Source organism: Mytilus trossulus, chromosome 14 (assembly GCF_036588685.1).
Source record: "Mytilus trossulus isolate FHL-02 chromosome 14, PNRI_Mtr1.1.1.hap1, whole genome shotgun sequence".
Classification (NCBI taxonomy): Eukaryota; Metazoa; Mollusca; class Bivalvia; order Mytilida; family Mytilidae; genus Mytilus; species Mytilus trossulus.
This window is the reverse complement of record NC_086386.1, coordinates 31,117,487-31,138,037: the sequence shown is the minus strand read 5'-3', so window position 1 is coordinate 31,138,037 and position 20,551 is coordinate 31,117,487. Positions and strand designations below refer to the sequence as shown.

The 20,551-nt window shown below is 34.0% G+C and overlaps 1 protein-coding gene across 1 annotated transcript in view; it reads left to right on the top strand.

Moving 5' to 3' along the window:
• LOC134695606 (transmembrane protein 272-like) overlaps positions 1-18,957 on the top strand; it is a 30,815-nt gene extending 11,858 nt beyond the window's left edge. The window contains exons 2-5 of the mRNA XM_063556893.1: positions 8,383-8,533; positions 9,849-9,908; positions 14,822-15,028; positions 18,083-18,957. Of these exons, the coding sequence (XP_063412963.1) occupies positions 8,419-8,533; positions 9,849-9,908; positions 14,822-15,028; positions 18,083-18,303 (603 nt within the window). The 5' untranslated portion in view covers positions 8,383-8,418 and the 3' untranslated portion in view covers positions 18,304-18,957. The remainder of the gene's footprint in view (positions 1-8,382; positions 8,534-9,848; positions 9,909-14,821; positions 15,029-18,082) is intronic.
• The last annotated feature ends 1,594 nt before the right edge of the window (positions 18,958-20,551 follow it).

Below are 20,551 nucleotides of genomic sequence, written 5' to 3'. Positions count from 1 at the left end.
TCTGGTCACTGTATTGTCTGTATTTCTACGACTGATGGTTTATCTTCTGGTCACTGTATGGTCTGTATTTCTACGACTTATGGTTTATCTTCTGGTCACTGTATGGTCTGTATTTCTACGACTTATGGTTTATCTTCTGGTCACTGTTTTGTCTGTATTTCTAAGACTTATGGTTTATCTTCTGGTCACTGTATGGTCTGTATTTCTACGACTTATGGTTTATCTACTGGTCACTGTATTGTCTGTATTTCTACGACTTATGGTTTATCTTCTGGTCACTGTATGGTCTGTATTTCTACGACTTATGGTTTATCTTCTGGTCACTGTATGGTCTGTATTTCTACGACTTATGGTTTATCTTCTGGTCACTGTATTGTCTGTATTTCTACGACTGATGGTTTATCTTCTGGTCACTGTATGGTCTGTATTTCTAAGACTTATGGTTTATCTTCTGGTCACTGTATGGTCTGTATTTCTACGACTTGTGGTTTATCTTCTGGTCACTGTATTGTCTGTATTTCTACGACTTATGGTTTATCTTCTGGTCACTGTATTGTCTGTATTTCTAAGACTTATGATTTATCTTCTGGTCACTGTATTGTCTGTATTTCTAAGACTTATGGTTTATCTTCTGGTCACTGTATTGTGTGTATTTCTACGACTGATGGGTTATCTTCTGGTCACTGTATGGTCTGTATTTCTACGACTTATGGTTTATCTTCTGGTCACTGTATGGTCTGTATTTCTACGACTTATGGTTTATCTTCTGGTCACTGTATTGTCTGTATTTCTACGACTTATGGTTTATCTTCTGGTCACTGTATTGTCTGTATTTCTACGACTTATGGTTTATCTTCTGGTCACTGTATGGTCTGTATTTCTACGACTTATGGTTTATCTTCTGGTCACTGTATTGTCTGTATTTCTACGACTTATGGTTTATCTTCTGGTCACTGTATGGTCTGTATTTCTACGACTGATGGTTTATCTTCTGGTCACTGTATTGTCTGTATTTCTACGACTTATGGTTTATCTTTTGGTCACTGTATTGTCTGTATTTCTACGAATTATGGTTTATCTTCTGGTCACTGTATGGTCTGTATTTCTACGACTTATGGTGTATCTTCTAGTCACTGTATTGTCTGTATTTCTACGACTTATGGTTTATCTTCTGGTCACTGTATGGTCTGTATTTCTACGACTTATGGTTTATCTTCTGGTCACTGTATGGTCTGTATTTCTAAGACTTATGGTTTATCTTCTGGTCACTGTATTGTCTGTATTTCTACGACTTATGGTTTATCGTCTGGTCACTGTATTGTCTGTATTTCTACGACTGATGGTTTATCTTCTGGTCACTGTATTGTCTGTATTTCTACGATTTATGGTTTATCTTCTGGTCACTGTATGGTCTGTATTTCTAAGACTTATGGTTTATCTTCTGGTCACTGTATGGTCTGTATTTCTACGACGTATGGTTTATCTTCTGGTCACTGTATTGTCTGTATTTCTACGACTTATGGGTCAATCTTCTTATCACGGAATTGTCACGGTATTGTCTGTATTTCTACGACTTATGGTATATCTTCTGGTCACTCTTTTGTCTGTATTTCTAAGACTTATGGTTAATCTTCTGGTCAATGTATGGTCTGTATTTCTACGACTTATGGTTTATCTTCTGGTCACTGTATTGTCTGTATTTCTACGACTTATGGTTTATCTTCTGGTCACTGTAGTGTCTGTATTTCTACGACTGATGGGTTATCTTCTGGTCACTGTATGGTCTGTATTTCTACGACTAGGTTTATCTTCTGGTCACTGTATGGTCTGTATTTCTACGACTGATGGGTTATCTTCTGGTCACTGTATGGTCTGTATTTCTACGACTTATGGTTTATCTTCTGGTCACTGTATTGTCTGTATTTCTACGACTGATGGTTTATCTTCTGGTCACTGTATGGTCTGTATTTCTACGACTTATGGTTTATCTTCTGGTCACTGTATGGTCTGTATTTCTACGACTTATGGTTTATCTTCTGGTCACTGTTTTGTCTGTATTTCTAAGACTTATGGTTTATCTTCTGGTCACTGTATGGTCTGTATTTCTACGACTTATGGTTTATCTACTGGTCACTGTATTGTCTGTATTTCTACGACTTATGGTTTATCTTCTGGTCACTGTATGGTCTGTATTTCTACGACTTATGGTTTATCTTCTGGTCACTGTATGGTCTGTATTTCTACGACTTATGGTTTATCTTCTGGTCACTGTATTGTCTGTATTTCTACGACTGATGGTTTATCTTCTGGTCACTGTATGGTCTGTATTTCTAAGACTTATGGTTTATCTTCTGGTCACTGTATGGTCTGTATTTCTACGACTTGTGGTTTATCTTCTGGTCACTGTATTGTCTGTATTTCTACGACTTATGGTTTATCTTCTGGTCACTGTATTGTCTGTATTTCTAAGACTTATGATTTATCTTCTGGTCACTGTATTGTCTGTATTTCTAAGACTTATGGTTTATCTTCTGGTCACTGTATTGTGTGTATTTCTACGACTGATGGGTTATCTTCTGGTCACTGTATGGTCTGTATTTCTACGACTTATGGTTTATCTTCTGGTCACTGTATGGTCTGTATTTCTACGACTTATGGTTTATCTTCTGGTCACTGTATTGTCTGTATTTCTACGACTTATGGTTTATCTTCTGGTCACTGTATTGTCTGTATTTCTACGACTTATGGTTTATCTTCTGGTCACTGTATGGTCTGTATTTCTACGACTTATGGTTTATCTTCTGGTCACTGTATGGTCTGTATTTCTACGACTTATGGTTTATCTTCTGGTCACTGTATGGTCTGTATTTCTACGACTTATGGTTTATCTTCTGGTCACTGTATGGTCTGTATTTCTAAGACTTATGGGTTATCTTCTGATCACTGTATTGTCTGTATTTCTACGAATTATGGTTTATCTTCTGGTCACTGTATGGTCTGTATTTCTACGACTTATGGTGTATCTTCTAGTCACTGTATTGTCTGTATTTCTACGACTTATGGTTTATCTTCTGGTCACTGTATGGTCTGTATTTCTACGACTTATGGTTTATCTTCTGGTCACTGTATGGTCTGTATTTCTAAGACTTATGGTTTATCTTCTGGTCACTGTATTGTCTGTATTTCTACGACTTATGGTTTATCGTCTGGTCACTGTATTGTCTGTATTTCTACGACTGATGGTTTATCTTCTGGTCAATGTATTGTCTGTTTTTCTACGATTTATGGTTTATCTTCTGGTCACTGTATGGTCTGTATTTCTAAGACTTATGGTTTATCTTCTGGTCACTGTATGGTCTGTATTTCTACGACGTATGGTTTATCTTCTGGTCACTGTATTGTCTGTATTTCTACGACTTATGGGTCAATCTTCTTATCACGGAATTGTCACGGTATTGTCTGTATTTCTACGACTTATGGTTTATCTTCTGGTCACTGTTTTGTCTGTATTTCTACGACTTATGGTTTATCTTCTGGTCAATGTATGGTCTGTATTTCTACGACTTATGGTTTATCTACTGGTCACTGTATTGTCTGTATTTCTACGACTTATGGTTTATCTTCTGGTCACTGTAGTGTCTGTATTTCTACGACTGATGGGTTATCTTCTGGTCACTGTTTTGTCTGTATTTCTACGACTTATGGTTTATCTTCTGGTCAATGTATGGTCTGTATTTCTACGACTTATGGTTTATCTACTGGTCACTGTATTGTCTGTATTTCTACGACTTATGGTTTATCTTCTGGTCACTGTATTGTCTGTATTTCTACGACTGATGGGTTATCTTCTGGTCACTGTATGGTCTGTATTTCTACGACTTATGGTTTATCTACTGGTCACTGTATTGTCTGTATTTCTACGACTTATGGTTTATCTTCTGATCACTGTAGTGTCTGTATTTCTACGACTGATGGGTTATCTTCTGGTCACTGTATGGTCTGTATTTCTACGACTAGGTTTATCTTCTGGTCACTGTATGGTCTGTATTTCTACGACTAGGTTTATCTTCTGGTCACTGTAGTGTCTGTATTTCTACGACTGATGGGTTATCTTCTGGTCACTGTATGTTTGTATTTCTACGACTTATGGTTTATCTTCTGGTCACTGTATTGTCTGTATTTCTACGACTGATGGTTTATCTTCTGGTCACTGTATGGTCTGTATTTCTACGACTTATGGTTTATCTTCTGGTCACTGTATGGTCTGTATTTCTACGACTTATGGTTTATCTTCTGGTCACTGTTTTGTCTGTATTTCTAAGACTTATGGTTAATCTTCTGGTCACTGTATGGTCTGTATTTCTACGACTTATGGTTTATCTACTGGTCACTGTATTGTCTGTATTTCTACGACTTATGGTTTATCTTCTGGTCACTGTATTGTCTGTATTTCTACGACTGATGGGTTATCTTCTGGTCACTGTATGGTCTGTATTTCTACGACTTATGGTTTATCTTCTGGTCACTGTATTGTCTGTATTTCTACGACTGATGGTTTATCTTCTGGTCACTGTATGGTCTGTATTTCTACGACTGATGGTTTATCTTCTGGTCACTGTATGGTCTGTATTTCTACGACTTGTGGTTTATCTTCTGGTCACTGTATTGTCTGTATTTCTACGACTTATGGTTTATCTTCTGGTCACTGTATTGTCTGTATTTCTAAGACTTATGATTTATCTTCTGGTCACTGTATTGTCTGTATTTCTACGACTTATGGTTAATCTTCTGGTCACTCTATTGTCTGTATTTCTACGACTTATGGTTTATCTTCTGGTCACTGTATGGTCTGTATTTCCACGACTTATGGTTTATCTTCTGGTCACTGTATTGTCTGTATTTTTAAGACTTATGGTTTATCTTCTGGTCACTTTAGTGTCTGTATTTCTACGACTTATGGTTTATCTTCTGGTCACTGTATGGTCTTTATTTCTACGACTTATGGTTTATCTTCTGGTCACTGTATTGTCTGTATTTCTACGACTTATGGTTTATCTACTGGTCACTGTATGGTCTGTATTTCTACGACTTATGGTTTATCTTCTGGTCACTGTATTGTCTGTATTTCTAAGACTTATGGTTTATCTTCTGGTCACTGTATGGTCTGTATTTCTAAGACTTATGGTTTATCTTCTGGTCACTGTATTGTCTGTATTTCTAAGACTGATGGTTTATCTTCTGGTCACTGTATGGTCTGTATTTCTACGACTTATGGTTTATCTTCTGGTCACTGTATGGTCTGTATTTCTACGACTTATGGTTTATCTTCTGGTCACTGTATTGTCTGTATTTCTACGACTTATGGTTTATCTTCTGGTCACTGTATTGTCTGTATTTCTACGACTTATGGTTTATCTTCTGGTCACTGTATTGTCTGTATTTCTAAGACTTATGATTTATCTTCTGGTCACTGTATTGTCTGTATTTCTACGACTTATGGTTAATCTTCTGGTCACTCTATTGTCTGTATTTCTACGACTTATGGTTTATCTTCTGGTCACTGTATGGTCTGTATTATCACGACTTATGGTTTATCTTCTGGTCACTGTATTGTCTGTATTTTTAAGACTTATGGTGTATCTTCTGGTCACTTTAGTGTCTGTATTTCTACGACATATGGTTTATCTTCTGGTCACTGTATGGTCTTTATTTCTACGACTTATGGTTTATCTTCTGGTCACTGTATTGTCTGTATTTCTACGACTTATGGTTTATCTACTGGTCACTGTATGGTCTGTATTTCTACGACTTATGGTTTATCTTCTGGTCACTGTATTGTCTGTATTTCTAAGACTTATGGTTTATCTTCTGGTCACTGTATGGTCTGTATTTCTAAGACTTATGGTTTATCTTCTGGTCACTGTATTGTCTGTATTTCTAAGACTGATGGTTTATCTTCTGGTCACTGTATGGTCTGTATTTCTAAGACTTATGGTTTATCTTCTGGTCACTGTATGGTCTGTATTTCTACGACTTATGGTTTATCTTCTGGTCACTGTATGGTCTGTATTTCTACGACTTATGGTTTATCTTCTGGTCACTGTATGGTCTGTATTTCTACGACTTATGGTTTATCTTCTGGTCACTGTATTGTCTGTATTTCTACGACTTATGGTTTATCTTCTGGTCACTGTATTGTCTGTATTTCTACGACTTATGGTTTATATTCTGGTCACTGTATTGTCTGTATTTCTACGACTTATGGTTTATCTTCTGGTCACTGTATGGTCTGTATTTCTACGACTTATGGTTTATCTTCTGGTCACTGTATTGTCTGTATTTCTAAGACTGATGGTTTATCTTCTGGTCACTGTATGGTCTGTATTTCTACGACTTATGGTTTATCTTCTGGTCACTGTATGGTCTGTATTTCTACGACTTATGGTTTATCTTCTGGTCACTGTATTGTCTGTATTTCTACGACTTATGGTTTATCTTCTGGTCACTGTATGGTCTGTATTTCTACGACTTATGGTTTATCTTCTGGTCACTGTATGGTCTGTATTTCTACGACTTATGGTTTATCTTCTGGTCACTGTATTGTCTGTATTTCTACGACTTATGGTTTATCTTCTGGTCACTGTATGGTCTGTATTTCTACGACTTATGGTTTATCTTCTGGTCACTGTATTGTCTGTATTTCTACGACTGATGGGTCAATCTTCTTATCCCGGAATTGTCACGGTATTGGCTGTGTTTCTACAATTGATGGCTTATCTCATAGTCACAGTCGTTGATTTTGTGTATTTCAACGACCAAATGTTTGTTCATCTGGCCATAGTATTGTTTGTATATTACGACTGCTGGTTTATTTTTTTTGTCACGTTATTGTCTATTTTTCTACGACTGAGGGTTTTATCTTCTTGTCAAGGTATTGTCTGTATTTTTTAGACCGATAGTTTTATCTTATGGTCACGGTATTGCCTGTATTTTACGACCGATGGTTTTATCTTCTAGTCACGGCATTGTCTATATTTCTACGACTTATGGCTTTATCCTCTCGTCATGGTAGTGTCTGTATTTCTTCGATTCATGGTTTAATTATCTCGTGGTCTTTTCTGTTTTTTTTATTCTGATAGTTTCCTCTTCTGGTCACAGTATTGTCTGTATTTCTACGACTGATAGTTTTATCTCCTGGTCACGGTATTGTCTGTATTTCTACGACTATTAGTTTCATCTTCTAGTCACGATATTGTCTAAATGTCTACGACTGATGGTTCAATCTTCTGATCACGAAATTGTCACGGTATTGTCTGTATTTCTACAACTGATGGCTTATCTCCAAGTCACAGTCGCTGATTTTGTGTATTTCAACGACCAAATGTTTGATAGTATTCTTGTTATAAATGGTTTCGTTAATATCGTTAACTTCTCGATACATATGTATTCTTTAACTTGATTTGGCTTGAAATAGTTAATAGGAATTGAGAATTATTACTTTTGGTGCATTTTGCTACCAGTTTTTACATTTCATGAACGATTGTCGTGATCAATCGACGAAAAAGAAGTTTTCAAAACGTTGTTTATCACAGAAAATATTCCTTATTGGTATTATAAGTAGTCGTGTCTGGTAAAGTGAAACACATAAAAATGCATAAAAACGTTATAGAGAACACTAAGATAAAATCAATATTTTATGAACGATATTTTTTAAAAAGTCAAGTTATTAACCTGTGTGTTAATATAAGTTATGATTAAGAAAACACTCCAAAAACTACAAACCTACAACTTATAAAAAGAATTATACAATTGTATATAATAAATATACTTTACAAGTCATAGTTACACATGCAATGGTTATCACAAATCCTCTCATACCGGCAGTACCATTCACGACTGTCTAAACTACTTTGGCATATATTCTTTACTAGATATAACGTTACAACTACTTTCGACCAGGAAAATCGAGCACACATTTTACTCCACTTTTCTCGAAATTGTCTCAACAGTATCAATTTAAAACAAAGCTAGAATTTTCAGGTCGGGCTATATTCAATACGTACACTTTAATTTGTGTTTCTCAATTTTTTCCAATCTGGTCGAGCCGAGATCATTTCAGTCTTCACCAAGATCATCAACTCCAAGTACTGCATCAGATTTATTACGTAAAGTCGAGACCATGTTGAAAACAGTTAAGTACTGTTAAGACATTGTCGAGACTTGTCGAGAAAAACGTGTGCTTGATTTTAGTGGTCGAGCACAAAATCTGGTCTTTTCAGACTCTGAGCAGTTTGTAGTGTAAGTAGCATGATATACGATAAATTTGAATAATGAATTTATATATAATATAGATAAAGATAATGAGTTCATCCTCTATTCCAGATAGTGATTTTATCTCATCTAATAAACATTTGAAACATGGACGCACCACCATCTTATAACTCTTTATATGGTAAAATTTTTGAGGCAAAGGTTACTTCGGATGGGAATGTCGATTTCGCACGTAAATCAATAGGAATTGTGTGTAATTCGGGTAAGAATAACAATTCATTTAAACATTTGATTTGATTTTTGTGTTTTACTGCCACTTTGAAGCACCGCTTTTTGTTAATTCGTGTCGTCTTAGTCTTTATTAGTGATTGGAAGCCTGTAGAAACCCGCTAATAAATTCGATAGGAAAACTGACAATCCTAGTCAAATTACATTTTAGTTGTTTGCACAGGCAGGAGCGGGATTCGTACTCACAATGGCTAGTGATTACAGTAGTAAATTATATGACCACTCGGCAACATAGACTTCATTATCGTGAACGATAATACGTGAACGTTTTAATTCAGACATAATGCACTGTTTTCTACATTAGAAAATACCATGTACCAATTCAAAAACGATTTGTTATAACATACAAGTTTAATCTTTTGATAATGCCATTTTGATAAGGGACATTCTTTTTTGAAATTTCCTCAGAGTTCGGTATTTTTTGTGATTTTCTTTTCACAAATGATTTATCTGAAATATAATATTTATGATGCTATTGAATAATAGTTTTTTTATCAACGCAATAAATTGCGTATAGGTAGTATGTTTTTTTTAATTATGTGCGCATGGTTAAAAAATATAATGTTTACATTACATTTATATCTTGAAACAAACCCAAAGGCATATTTTATGAAGATTCTATATTGGTTGCGACAGAAATGCGACGTACTCTTTAATATCATATTTTTATTTCCTAAAGTTGAAAGTATTTATTTAAAATGTATTTTATAATACTACAATTTTAAAATGCAAAACACCTTCCGTTGATCAATGTTGTATCCAACGGATTTATCACAATTCATTATTAAGAAACCGACATCAAGAAAAAATGTTTTGAATTTCCTTATCATTTATCATAGACTGTTAATCACTGACGATCAAGAATCCAGAAGGTATGATTGCTTCGGCAATATACTAGTATATTCTAACATAAAGATAATTCCTCTTAATTTAATTAGTAGACTTTAGGTTTTTTTCTTCAGCTATTACAGTTTTGTCTTATGTCGAATCATGTACATCAGACGCAGTAAAGACGTTTAATTAATCTTTGGTTTCATATGATTAGGAACCAATCCTTTAGTCTTCAATAAGTATTATATACCTCTGGTGCTCAAATGACAAAGTATAATGTGTAAAAATGCAGCAATTTTTAAAGTAAGCTTTTTATTCAAGTAATTTAGAGGTGTTTATTTTAATCTGTCTCATCCTTTTTGTGTGTGTGATATGTATTTTATTTGTAAGATTTACTATTTCGTGGCATTTTTCTATAAATCAACAGATATACTCATTCTCGCTATCTTTTGTTTCAGTGATTGCCACAGTTTTCCTAGTTGTGTCAATAACAGTGCCAATAGCAGCCATAGTAATAGGTAATTTGTCATTTTATTGTCTGAAAAAAAAATGTAAATTATCGTAGCAAAAAAAAGTTGTAATTCTTTTGCAACAGCAGAAACACAAAATTTTAAATATATTCCTGCATATCGACAAACCTGAACATAATAAACGGCACTGTCTGCAAATTAAATATATTAACCGAGGTATTGACTGTACCAACTTATTGAGTGTGTGTATTGATTCTACTGTTCAAAACGTTTTGCCTTCCTATTTTTATAACACAGAACCACCTATTATTGCATACAAATACAAAACAACAACAGAAGTCTAATTTTATTCATAGGTCAGTAACATCAGACGTCAATGTAGAAACTATACGTACTCCTTAAACTTGAAACTGTGAATCGTCGAAGTTTAGCTATGATCCTTATAGCAACGTAATAAAGGGGTACCTCATTATCGTCCACGACAGAGAGGTTAGAAACATTTTGAAAAAAGGACGAAAATATCGTCTTCCAGTTTGAAATAGATTGGAAACAGTGTCTACATGTCACTAAAGAAGCTCTTTCCTCGTTTTATGAACATTGAATTGGTGGAAACGGGAAAAATCTGATAAAAAAATCTCTTGATTCTTATTTAAATTAATGTATGGGTGTTGTAGATAATAGAATATCGCATTTTGAACATAACGTAGAAAAAAATAAAAGGGTACATGATACACCTATTTCCAGAATAAGAAATAAACTTCAAGAATTTTCAAAACGAATCGTGTTTGTTACGACCAAAAAGCAACCAACAATGTGGTGGAGGTATGCCGTAAAAACTACATAATCGTCATTAAGAATCAAATTTTAAGTTCATTTACATTCAAGTCCGTGCGCTCCACAGAGAGTTATATAGAAAAAGAAAATACCATAACCACATCATTGATTAAGGCTTCTTCTGGACATTTATAGGTCCCTACTTTGTATTGATTACATAACTTACACAAACATTTCGTTTTATCTCAGCCTCTTGTAAGTGTTCTACAACCAAATGTTCAGTGCTTTTAAACAAGTCCTTAAAGTACTATCAAAGAACTAACATAAATATTGTCATAGCATATTTTACATCCAGCTCCTTTGATTTAACAGGGTTGATCTGAGCCGAATCCGGCTCAGATCCCCCCTACCAGATCACCCCAGTTTGAGTTTCTTTGTTATGCATGCTTTCCTCTGTTCTGTAACATTTTGGGGGAATGTCAAATCCACTATAAAACTTAATTGATTATACGGAGAAGACTATCTATCAAATTTCACGTTGAAAAAATCCTGTGTATATTCTGGAATTCGAACTCAAGACCTTTAGTATATCAAGCCACGACACATACCACTGCACCAGGACGACGGGATACGAACTGACAGTTATTTAACATACTTGAAGGAAGCAAGATCTTTTTTATAAGTGGGGCGAGTTGACAGACCTTTATTCATTGGGGTTTAAACCTTTTCCGTTAATACGTGAGTTGTAAGACTGATTGTTCAATGTGATTTTATACTTTTTCAAAAGTGGGGCCAGTCGGTAAACATGAGTGGGGCGATTTTTTTTGAAAAGTGGAGATATAGTATAGGCCGATTAGCAAGTGGAGCGAGTTGACCTTGTTTGATATATACTCATCGTGTTCGGGGGTCATAAAGGGTATACATCATATAGTAATATATAAAGTATATTTAAATGGTTGCGTGGCGTTCTTAACTAGATTTTATGAATTGTAAATGTTTTTTTCGTCTAATCTGAAACAGCTGGGATGTAAAATAGTTATCTCACTCGGACTTGGTGTGTCAGTGTTAGATCACGCTCTGGCCTCCGGCCATCGGTTGATCTTACGCTGACACACTGCGTCCTTGTGGGATAACTATTAATGAAAGTACAGGAATCGACTTATTTTGCAGTGTAAACAAATATTTGGATGTTTTTGATAAGGATGTGCTTTTTGTGGTCCTTTTGATTCTGTTAACAGTTTTGATTTTTCTACTCTTTACACTACACTTTCCACACAATCTTAGCAAACACAAGTTTTCCTATTAAATTAAATGGTCGATGATAAATCTGAATACAAACATTTTGCCTTAAATCATTTGAAGCCTTGTTCTCTAGTAAAGTAGAAAAGTAAATTTGCTAGATATACTTACTGGAGGTGTGATGGAATGCAGCTGTTTATTTTCTCCTTGATAGTACTTTTGTATTTATTTTCAATTCGGGAGGCTCTATGTATTCTAATGGGCATGAATATGCCCTTTAAAGCTGTTTTGAATCACATTTTTTTATGACCAACCTCAATAATTATAAGGACCCGTCTAAATTGCATTTATCTAATAGTTACAACAACACTTACCGTTATCTTGATGATATTTTTGCGTAAAAATTTCAAGAAATTTACACACAGGAATTTACTTTATAAAAATCAACATTGAACGGTAATACTGTCATTTCCTAGATTTAGAAATTTTGGTTTTACACAGTAAACTCCACACTTAAATTTACGACAAAAGAGACGATTTTTCGTTCCCTATTATTAATTTTCTCTTTCTGGATATGGAAGTTCCTTTGGTACCATCATACGGTGTTTATATTTCACACCTAATTCGCTATGCCCGTGTTTATTGTGATGTTTTTGAATTTTCCGAAAGTAATCTATGTATTACTAGTAAATTATTAAGCCAGGAATTTCAAAGTTCGTTACCATAAATTACTTGAAACCTTTACTTAATTCTTCCATAGATATAAAGATTTGATTTTGAAGTTTGATTATACCTGTAGAAAATTTACTTCAAACGGGATAGCACATCCTCATTCTTACGGAAATGATGTTTACCGTGAACGGAAATTTAAAAACGATCCTGGTAAACGTATCGTTCTGTGACGAAAGGTTTTGGGACGATTATGCAATAACAAGGGCGAAGTCAGTAGTTACTGTCCCATTTCCTATTTGTTACTATGCTATGCTCAACATGGCACAGTCCAATAAAGGTGGACTCATCAAGGGTTGATACACCCTCGTTACTAAGCAACATAGGATAATGGTATTGTTCAATAGTGGTATATCCCAATCATCCAGGGTATATAAACAGCCGTCAGCAGTCAGTCAGGGTAGGTGTTACGATCAGATCACACGTATAAGTGATAGGATAAATACCTGCTATTGTTCCAAATATTAGATTCACTGCTCAAGTCTATCCAATAACTGAAACTTAGTAGAAGAATTATCTTAAGCTGTTAGTGAGCTGGATCAAGAGAAACGAAAGAGCTAGAGAGCTAAGAGAGCTGCGTTGGTTAATAAATAGTGGAAAGAGCAGCAATATTGCGAGCCGGTTGAGCTATCTATTTTATATAGAAGTATTGTGAGCCAGTTGAGCTACAGCGCTAGTGAGTCTGTTGAGTTAAGAGCTACAGAGCTAGTGAGCAAGTAGATCTTACTATATAATTGAGTCATTGATAGATATATTGAGTCAGTTGCTATATAATTGAGACATATAGAGTCAGGAAGCCAGTTGGGCCGAACATTAATTGAGCTGTAGGAGCTTAATGAGAGAGAGAGTTAGACAGGGATTACAAATAATAAGAATATATATATACAAGTCTCAGATCTCGAGAATCAACTCGGGAACGGATCTCAGACACGTTACAGTTCCTTTAGATAACTTATTATAAAGGTCTCCAATTCAACACTGTAGTTGGATCATTGAATATTGTTTTGCTTGGTTTTACTATTGATTTTATTTTCATTAAATTAAAAGCAAAGTTAATATTATTGTTAAATACATATACACGATCATGGATATACTATATGTCGATTTTATGTAATCTTGGCTTTGAACAATGTCATGTCTTTCTCTGACTGAGTATGACGTCTTTACACTAAATACTTTGAATGTTGCATAAGTACTGATTGATAATTTACTCTTAGATACATGACTTGTGATTAGTTGTTAGTTGTTTTGAACAAGCTGCCAGTCACTGCGAGTATTCTCATATCAGTTATGATTGTCTGTTTGCTGTTTGGATATTATAGTACCCGGTCACGTCTACTCTGTGTTATTGTAAGATGTATTTTCATTTATCATGACCATCGAATGATTTAAGCCTTTTCCAACTGATTTTGATAGATTTCTTTCATGTTGTACTGTTACACCACTGTCCCAGATTTGGGGAGGATTGGGATACCGCTAATATGTTTAACCCCGCCACATTCTGTATGGATATGCATGTCCCAAGTCATGTCGTTTGTTGATTTGTTAATATTCGTTTTGCGTTCATTTTTCTTACATGAATTAAGCCGTATGTTTTTTTCGTTTGATTTGTTTTATATTTGTCATTTCGTGTTCTTTTACAGCTGACTATTCGGTGTGGGCTTTGCTAATTTTTTATGGCCATACGGTGACATAAAGTTGTTAATTTCAGTGTTCTTCGATCACTTGTTGAGAGCTGTCTCATTGACAATTATACTGCATCTTTTTTTTTTATATTATAAGCAAAACTAAACTACCTGATATTGGTATTTATACTTTTAAACTTTAACTGTGTCTTTATAGACAAAATGTGTATTTTAACTATATATTCACTCTATGCCATACAATTTTTATTGCTAATCTCGCGATGGACGACCGAAACATATTTCGATTGGTATGCAAAAGTAGAGTAGAAGGCATGTTACAAGTTTTATGTTAGCGTTGCAGTTATCATCTTATGGTTACCATGCATTTCGAATCCTATTATCTACACAGTGTAAATCACAAAACAAAACAACACTAGAACACGTGAGTTATTGATCAACACAAAATATCTAGCCCTAAGGCAATTCTCAATTTTCACATTATACATTCTTGAAGTTCTCGTTTATATATAAGCTTTAAAACAGTTTTATATTAACTGAAAACATCCTTAACTTGATTCCTTTTTTTATATTTAGGAGGACTATACCTACATGACTGTCCAAAACAGAAATATATTCCTATATACCTCATCGTATTTGGCGCTTTTTCTATTGTGAAAGCTTTGTCGAGTTTGAGGGACAAGTGTAAAGCCAGTAACAATGCTGGAGAACAGGAAGAAAACAAACCTAAAGGTGCATGTGATGCAATCATTGGTTTGTTTCTATGTATATGGTTTATGCTAGGTGTGTAACAAGTAAAATATATATTCATATACGTAAACTAAAAAATGCAATGTATTACAATATGACATACACGTTCTCATTGGACAATATCAATTCATATTCTAAGAAGGACGTTTTGAAAAACAAAATAAAATTACTTATGTCACCTGTTTTAAAAAGGAACAAAGGGAAAAGAGAAATATTTGGTACAGTATAATGTGAAAAATGCATTATTATTACCAGTTACTGATTAAAATATTAATCAATAGGATTGGAATCAAGTGATTACAACTTATAATAAGTCCTCGTCTTACTATATATACATTCTACAATTCAATTTTTGATGTAACGTGTTTTATGATTGGCTGACTGTATTTTGTTTATCATCTCATATACATAATTTTGTCATATGAGTGACGTCATCAACGTGTTCCTGATTTACGCAGGGTGTCTCTCTGTGTTGAGGTACAATAACTTTATCTGTCTGGCATAGATCTTAAGTTCAATCATTTTAGCAGTTTTTTCTTGCTATTTATTTAAAGTGGATTTGGAAATAATTTATTGCAACCTATATTAATCCCATTCTACTATGCGGGTGCGTGTGCTGCCTTGTAGCGGCATTAGTCTGCTCCTGTTTTTAAATCTACAAGGGTGTATTTCACGTGCAAGAGATATGGCTCTTTTTTAACAATGGTTCAGCAATTTATCGTCCCCTTTCGACGAACTATCGTCATTTCTCAAGACCATGATTTCAAGCGATAGCCGAAAAATTTACTCCCTGAAATGTTCACTCCGGAAGTGGGATCGAACCAGGAACCTTTGTGTTAGGTGTTTAATGCCCTTACACCACGTTTTTTTTGTCTTCTCTTGCATATGGTCTATGTTATTGGATAACATTCATTAATCATCTGCATCGTCTGTGACCTCAAGCGTGGTACAAAGTGTCTATCTTAGTCCGGTACTAGTGTTGTTCTCATTACCCAATCAATGGCAATTATGAAAAATACAGATGACATAACACATCATTGCTTACTCCAAATTTTACAAGGAAACTAGTGTCAGAGATTATTGTATGAAACTGCTTGATTCGTTGCATTATCTTATTTTGTATTTCATAGCTACTCAATATTTCCCAGACTTTCTCGGTGTAAGCTGTCAACAAAAAATACAAGTCCTAAAAAAATACAAGTAGTTCTCTCTGCCGCTCATGGCACTGTTCTAAGATGTTTTGTAGGACAAATATGTGGTCTATGCAGCCTCTCTCGTTTCTGCAACCAGCTTATTCTAGTCTTATATACAGCCTATATAATCCTTGATATCAAAATTATGCAGAATACCGTAGTTGGAATACAAAGTAAGGTGATTCTCTCCAGTTGTGGAAGTTTGTTAAGTCTCCTAGTTTTGGTATATATATGATGTTCCATTCAGACCAACTGTTCGAAATAACAGCTTGTTTCCATATTTTCTGGAATACTGGATGTAAAGTTTCCTCCTAAAGCACTGGATATATCATAAAAAGTTGTACATTAAGTTGGTTTATGCTAGATGCTTTTTTGTTTTTCAAGCTTTTAAAGGCTTTCTGCATTGGTTGTTATGAAGGTGGAAAAAGGATCAATCTGAAGTAATGATCTCGTTCTGGTGTTAGAATATTATTGTCTTTAGTTGGCATAGTTACCGTAGCTTGGTTTACCACTTTGACATGTTTGTTGTTTAGTTACTTGATAAATCTGTCATATTCTCTGATTTGAAGCTCTTGCTAGGTCTTCCAGAAAATCTCGCTGGTTCTTTAGTGTTGCTGTTTTTACTTTCTTTTTGCATTCTGTATAATTTGTTCACAATTTTTCCTTAATTCTCTCAGAATGTTTTTGACACATTTTGTTGTTCACTTCTTTTATTTCAACTACTGATTTCCAAGTCTCATGTGTTTTTCCATTCTTTGTATATATGTCTATTGAATACTAATTCCTTTTATTGGCTTCAGCGAAGATTTCATGTATGTGCTGCAATTCATCATTGATTGATATTGGTTTGTGTCGTCAAAAGTGAGGTTATCTTATAGCTGAAACCTGTAAGTTGTTTCTGTCTGATAATTTACCAACATCAATATGTCTAAAATGTATTCCTTGTAATTTGTATCAAGTCAGGGATTTAGTATTCACAAATTGCTTAAAACGTTTATTGATTACTTCCATTGATATAAAGATTTGTTTGGGTTGCTTATACCTCTTGAAAACCTACTTCAAACGAAATATCACATTCTCATTTAACGCAAATGATGTTTCCTCTGCCTGAAAGTTAAGAAACGATCCTGGTTAATTTATCGATCCCTCACATGAACTTCTAATAAAATGTTACTTTTTTACCCTGTAATTCGCCGTTTCAGAATCTAATGCATTCTGGGTAATATTTTCAAAAGCGTACACCAAAGCGTTTTGATTGGTTTAAAACGTTATAAACAATGGAAATTCAACCAATGACGTTACGTTATTTTCACTTTGGGGTATGAACAATAAAATTACCCATGATGCTTTAGATTCTGAAACGGCGAATTAGATATTTGAATATATTTTTTTATTGGTAATTATATTAATTGCTGTTAAGAGTAAACCAAAGCAAACTAAATAGTATTGTAATAAACATATGTTTTTAAATATTTTCAATAAAATGATGGAGATAATTTGCTACATCTAATTTGAAACTGTTATTGCTGGTTTCTTATGATAGAGGACATAATTTTGAATATGAAATAGTATAGTGTCTATACACTTTTGTTCAAAATAAAGTAGAAAACTTTCAATTTCAACAAGGGCTTTCATTTTTGTTGACTACACATGTTTAGTGATTTTTATAATAGCATTCTAGGAGGTAATAGTCAGCATCTTCAATAGGACTTTTGATTGATTATATCGGTTTTTGTGGGAACATCTGTGTTTATACGACATAATTATTAAAACTAAAACTTCGCATCAGAATATGTTTTATATGTTATTTACCTTGAATTGCAACTAATGTCTAGATTTAAATGATATATAACCAGTACAGATTATTTTTAGTTGGCTATTCATATATTTTCAGGAAGTGTCTGGGTTTATACGACGTATAAACACTTCTCCACAGATGAATCGAGTGACGAATACTGTCAACCAACATTATTTTCTTTCTCCTTTTGGTTAATTACTGGTCAATTCATAGTTATTGGACTTTTATCTCTCCTCTGCTGTGGATGTTGTATTTCAATGGTATGCTGTAGTGCTAAAAATCAATCATACGGATCATTTAGTGAATATGGTGTATAAGAAACGTTATGTGATAATATTTTGCATTATTGACACTGTGTTTAAAGCATAAGAATTACACGAGAGATGTATTTTTCATAAAGAAGTATTAGTCAGATTATGTTCATCATTAGAAGAGGATTGAATTCTATCTTACAGTGGACATATTAATTTCATATGAAACTTGTGACTGGTGAAAAATAATGTTTATCCAATTCTTGAGCCAATGCATGTATAAATCATTAACTTAGTCTTCTGTGCACGATTTTATCATTTATTACGCAAATGTATGGTATAGTCGTCATTTTTTTTTCTCTCTCTGTTTTTTTATGATGTGAATATATGGCTGTTCATTTCTTGTCGCGTTTGAAGCCAATGTTTATCGATTGTCACCTAAAGGTAAACAATCAACAAAGAATCATTGATATTGAGCACGTGTTTAACATGTACAATCCGATAAAAGTTTATTCCAGTGACAGTTCCATACTTATTGTGATCACTGGATTTTTACGAAAAGGGTCACACTAAGGTCACTGTACACACGGAAAATATGTCGACGAATTGCTGCCTGGAAACTCGCAATTAAAAAAGTAATCTTCTTCTAAATGTCCCTAGCGGGGCTTCGTAGTTTCGTTTTAGTATTTTATATTTAAAGTAATAAACGTTTTAACAGCATTTCGGTTATTATTTTCTAGGCAACTTATTATATACTTGTATTTGCTTAAGAAACATAATAAACATATTTTAGCATTAGCTTGTTCAAAAAGAAGGACAAAAGATACAAAAAGTCAATCTCATAAATCGAAAACAAACTGACAACGCCATGGCTTAAAATGAAAATGACAAACAGCAAACAATAGCACACATGACACAACATAGAAAACTAAAGAATAAGCAACACGAACCCCACCAAAAACTAGGGGTGATCCCAGGTGCTACGGAAGGGTAGGCAGATCCTGCTTCAAATTGTCATATTGACGTTTTCATTATGTTAAAACAGTAATTTGTCAACGAGCATTTGATTCTGTGGTCAGGATCATGCGACAAACGTTAAACGTTAAACTAATTAGCCCTCCTTGATTTAAATATGATAAAACAAGTGTTTACGGTCAAATATAAGCGCAAACATACAACTTTCAGTGTTATTTAATATTTTCGAACTTTTCACAAAAAATGAATTTCCATGGTAATATTATGAAATATACGAAAAAGATGTATGAATGCTAATGAAACGTCTTTCCATCCATTTCACAATTTGTAACATTAACCATTGTAGGTCAAATTGCGGTCTTAAACACGAAGCCTTCACCATGTTCATTCACTACGTGCTTTAAAGGCCCCCAAAATGACTAGACTAGTGTAAAACTATTCAAACAGGAAACCCAACGGTCTACGACTTTATGTAGTTATATTTGTAATCCCAATTTCCCTTCCTTAAGAACAGAAATGTAGCATGACGTGTATAGATCTCAGTCAATGCGATATGATAAAAGTGATATTGTATTTTATCTTATTTTTATGGTCTATAATTCTGTTATTGTTTTTATTCAGCTGTTTTTTTCGAGTTCATTCATTTTAGAGTTTAGCAGTATTGTGTCTTCTTTAAATTTCCTAAGTCCAAAAATTAATATCGATTTTAAGTATCGTGTGTTATTTCAATTTCCTCAGTCTTAAAACAATATAGATTGTAAGAATTGGGTCTTATTTCAATATATATAGATTACAAATATATGTCGATTTTAGCCCTTCTTTACATGCATATGAATAAATATTAAAAAATTATGACATTTTGAAAGCACACATCTGCCAAAGAACCGACCGTGCAAGGTCTTTATAGCCATTCAAGGTCGTTTAAAACTTCCATTTGTTGTCCTCTAGAGTTATTAGTTATTTATCAACTTGCATGCTACTAAAAAATAAAAATAAAACATTTTAAAAGAAAGTCTTTAACACAGCAACCAACCATCACAATAAAAATGAACTTCTAATGGTTAAAAACGATAGCCAAATGTGTACACATTATTATCGTAACTCCTATACATTTCTAGGGATATGATTGGTTAAAAGCAACCGCGTGGAGACCTTGTTTATTCCATATTAGGTTAGTACGGTTCGATATAGGTTAAGGGGTTAATTTCAATATATAGTTAGAACTGGTGTTACGCCTTTTTAAAAACAACACTGTGTTCAGAAAAAATCTTAAATGTTTCAACAGACGAAAAAAGTGATGATGAACGATTGAAATAAATTCATTAAAAGCATTTAAAGT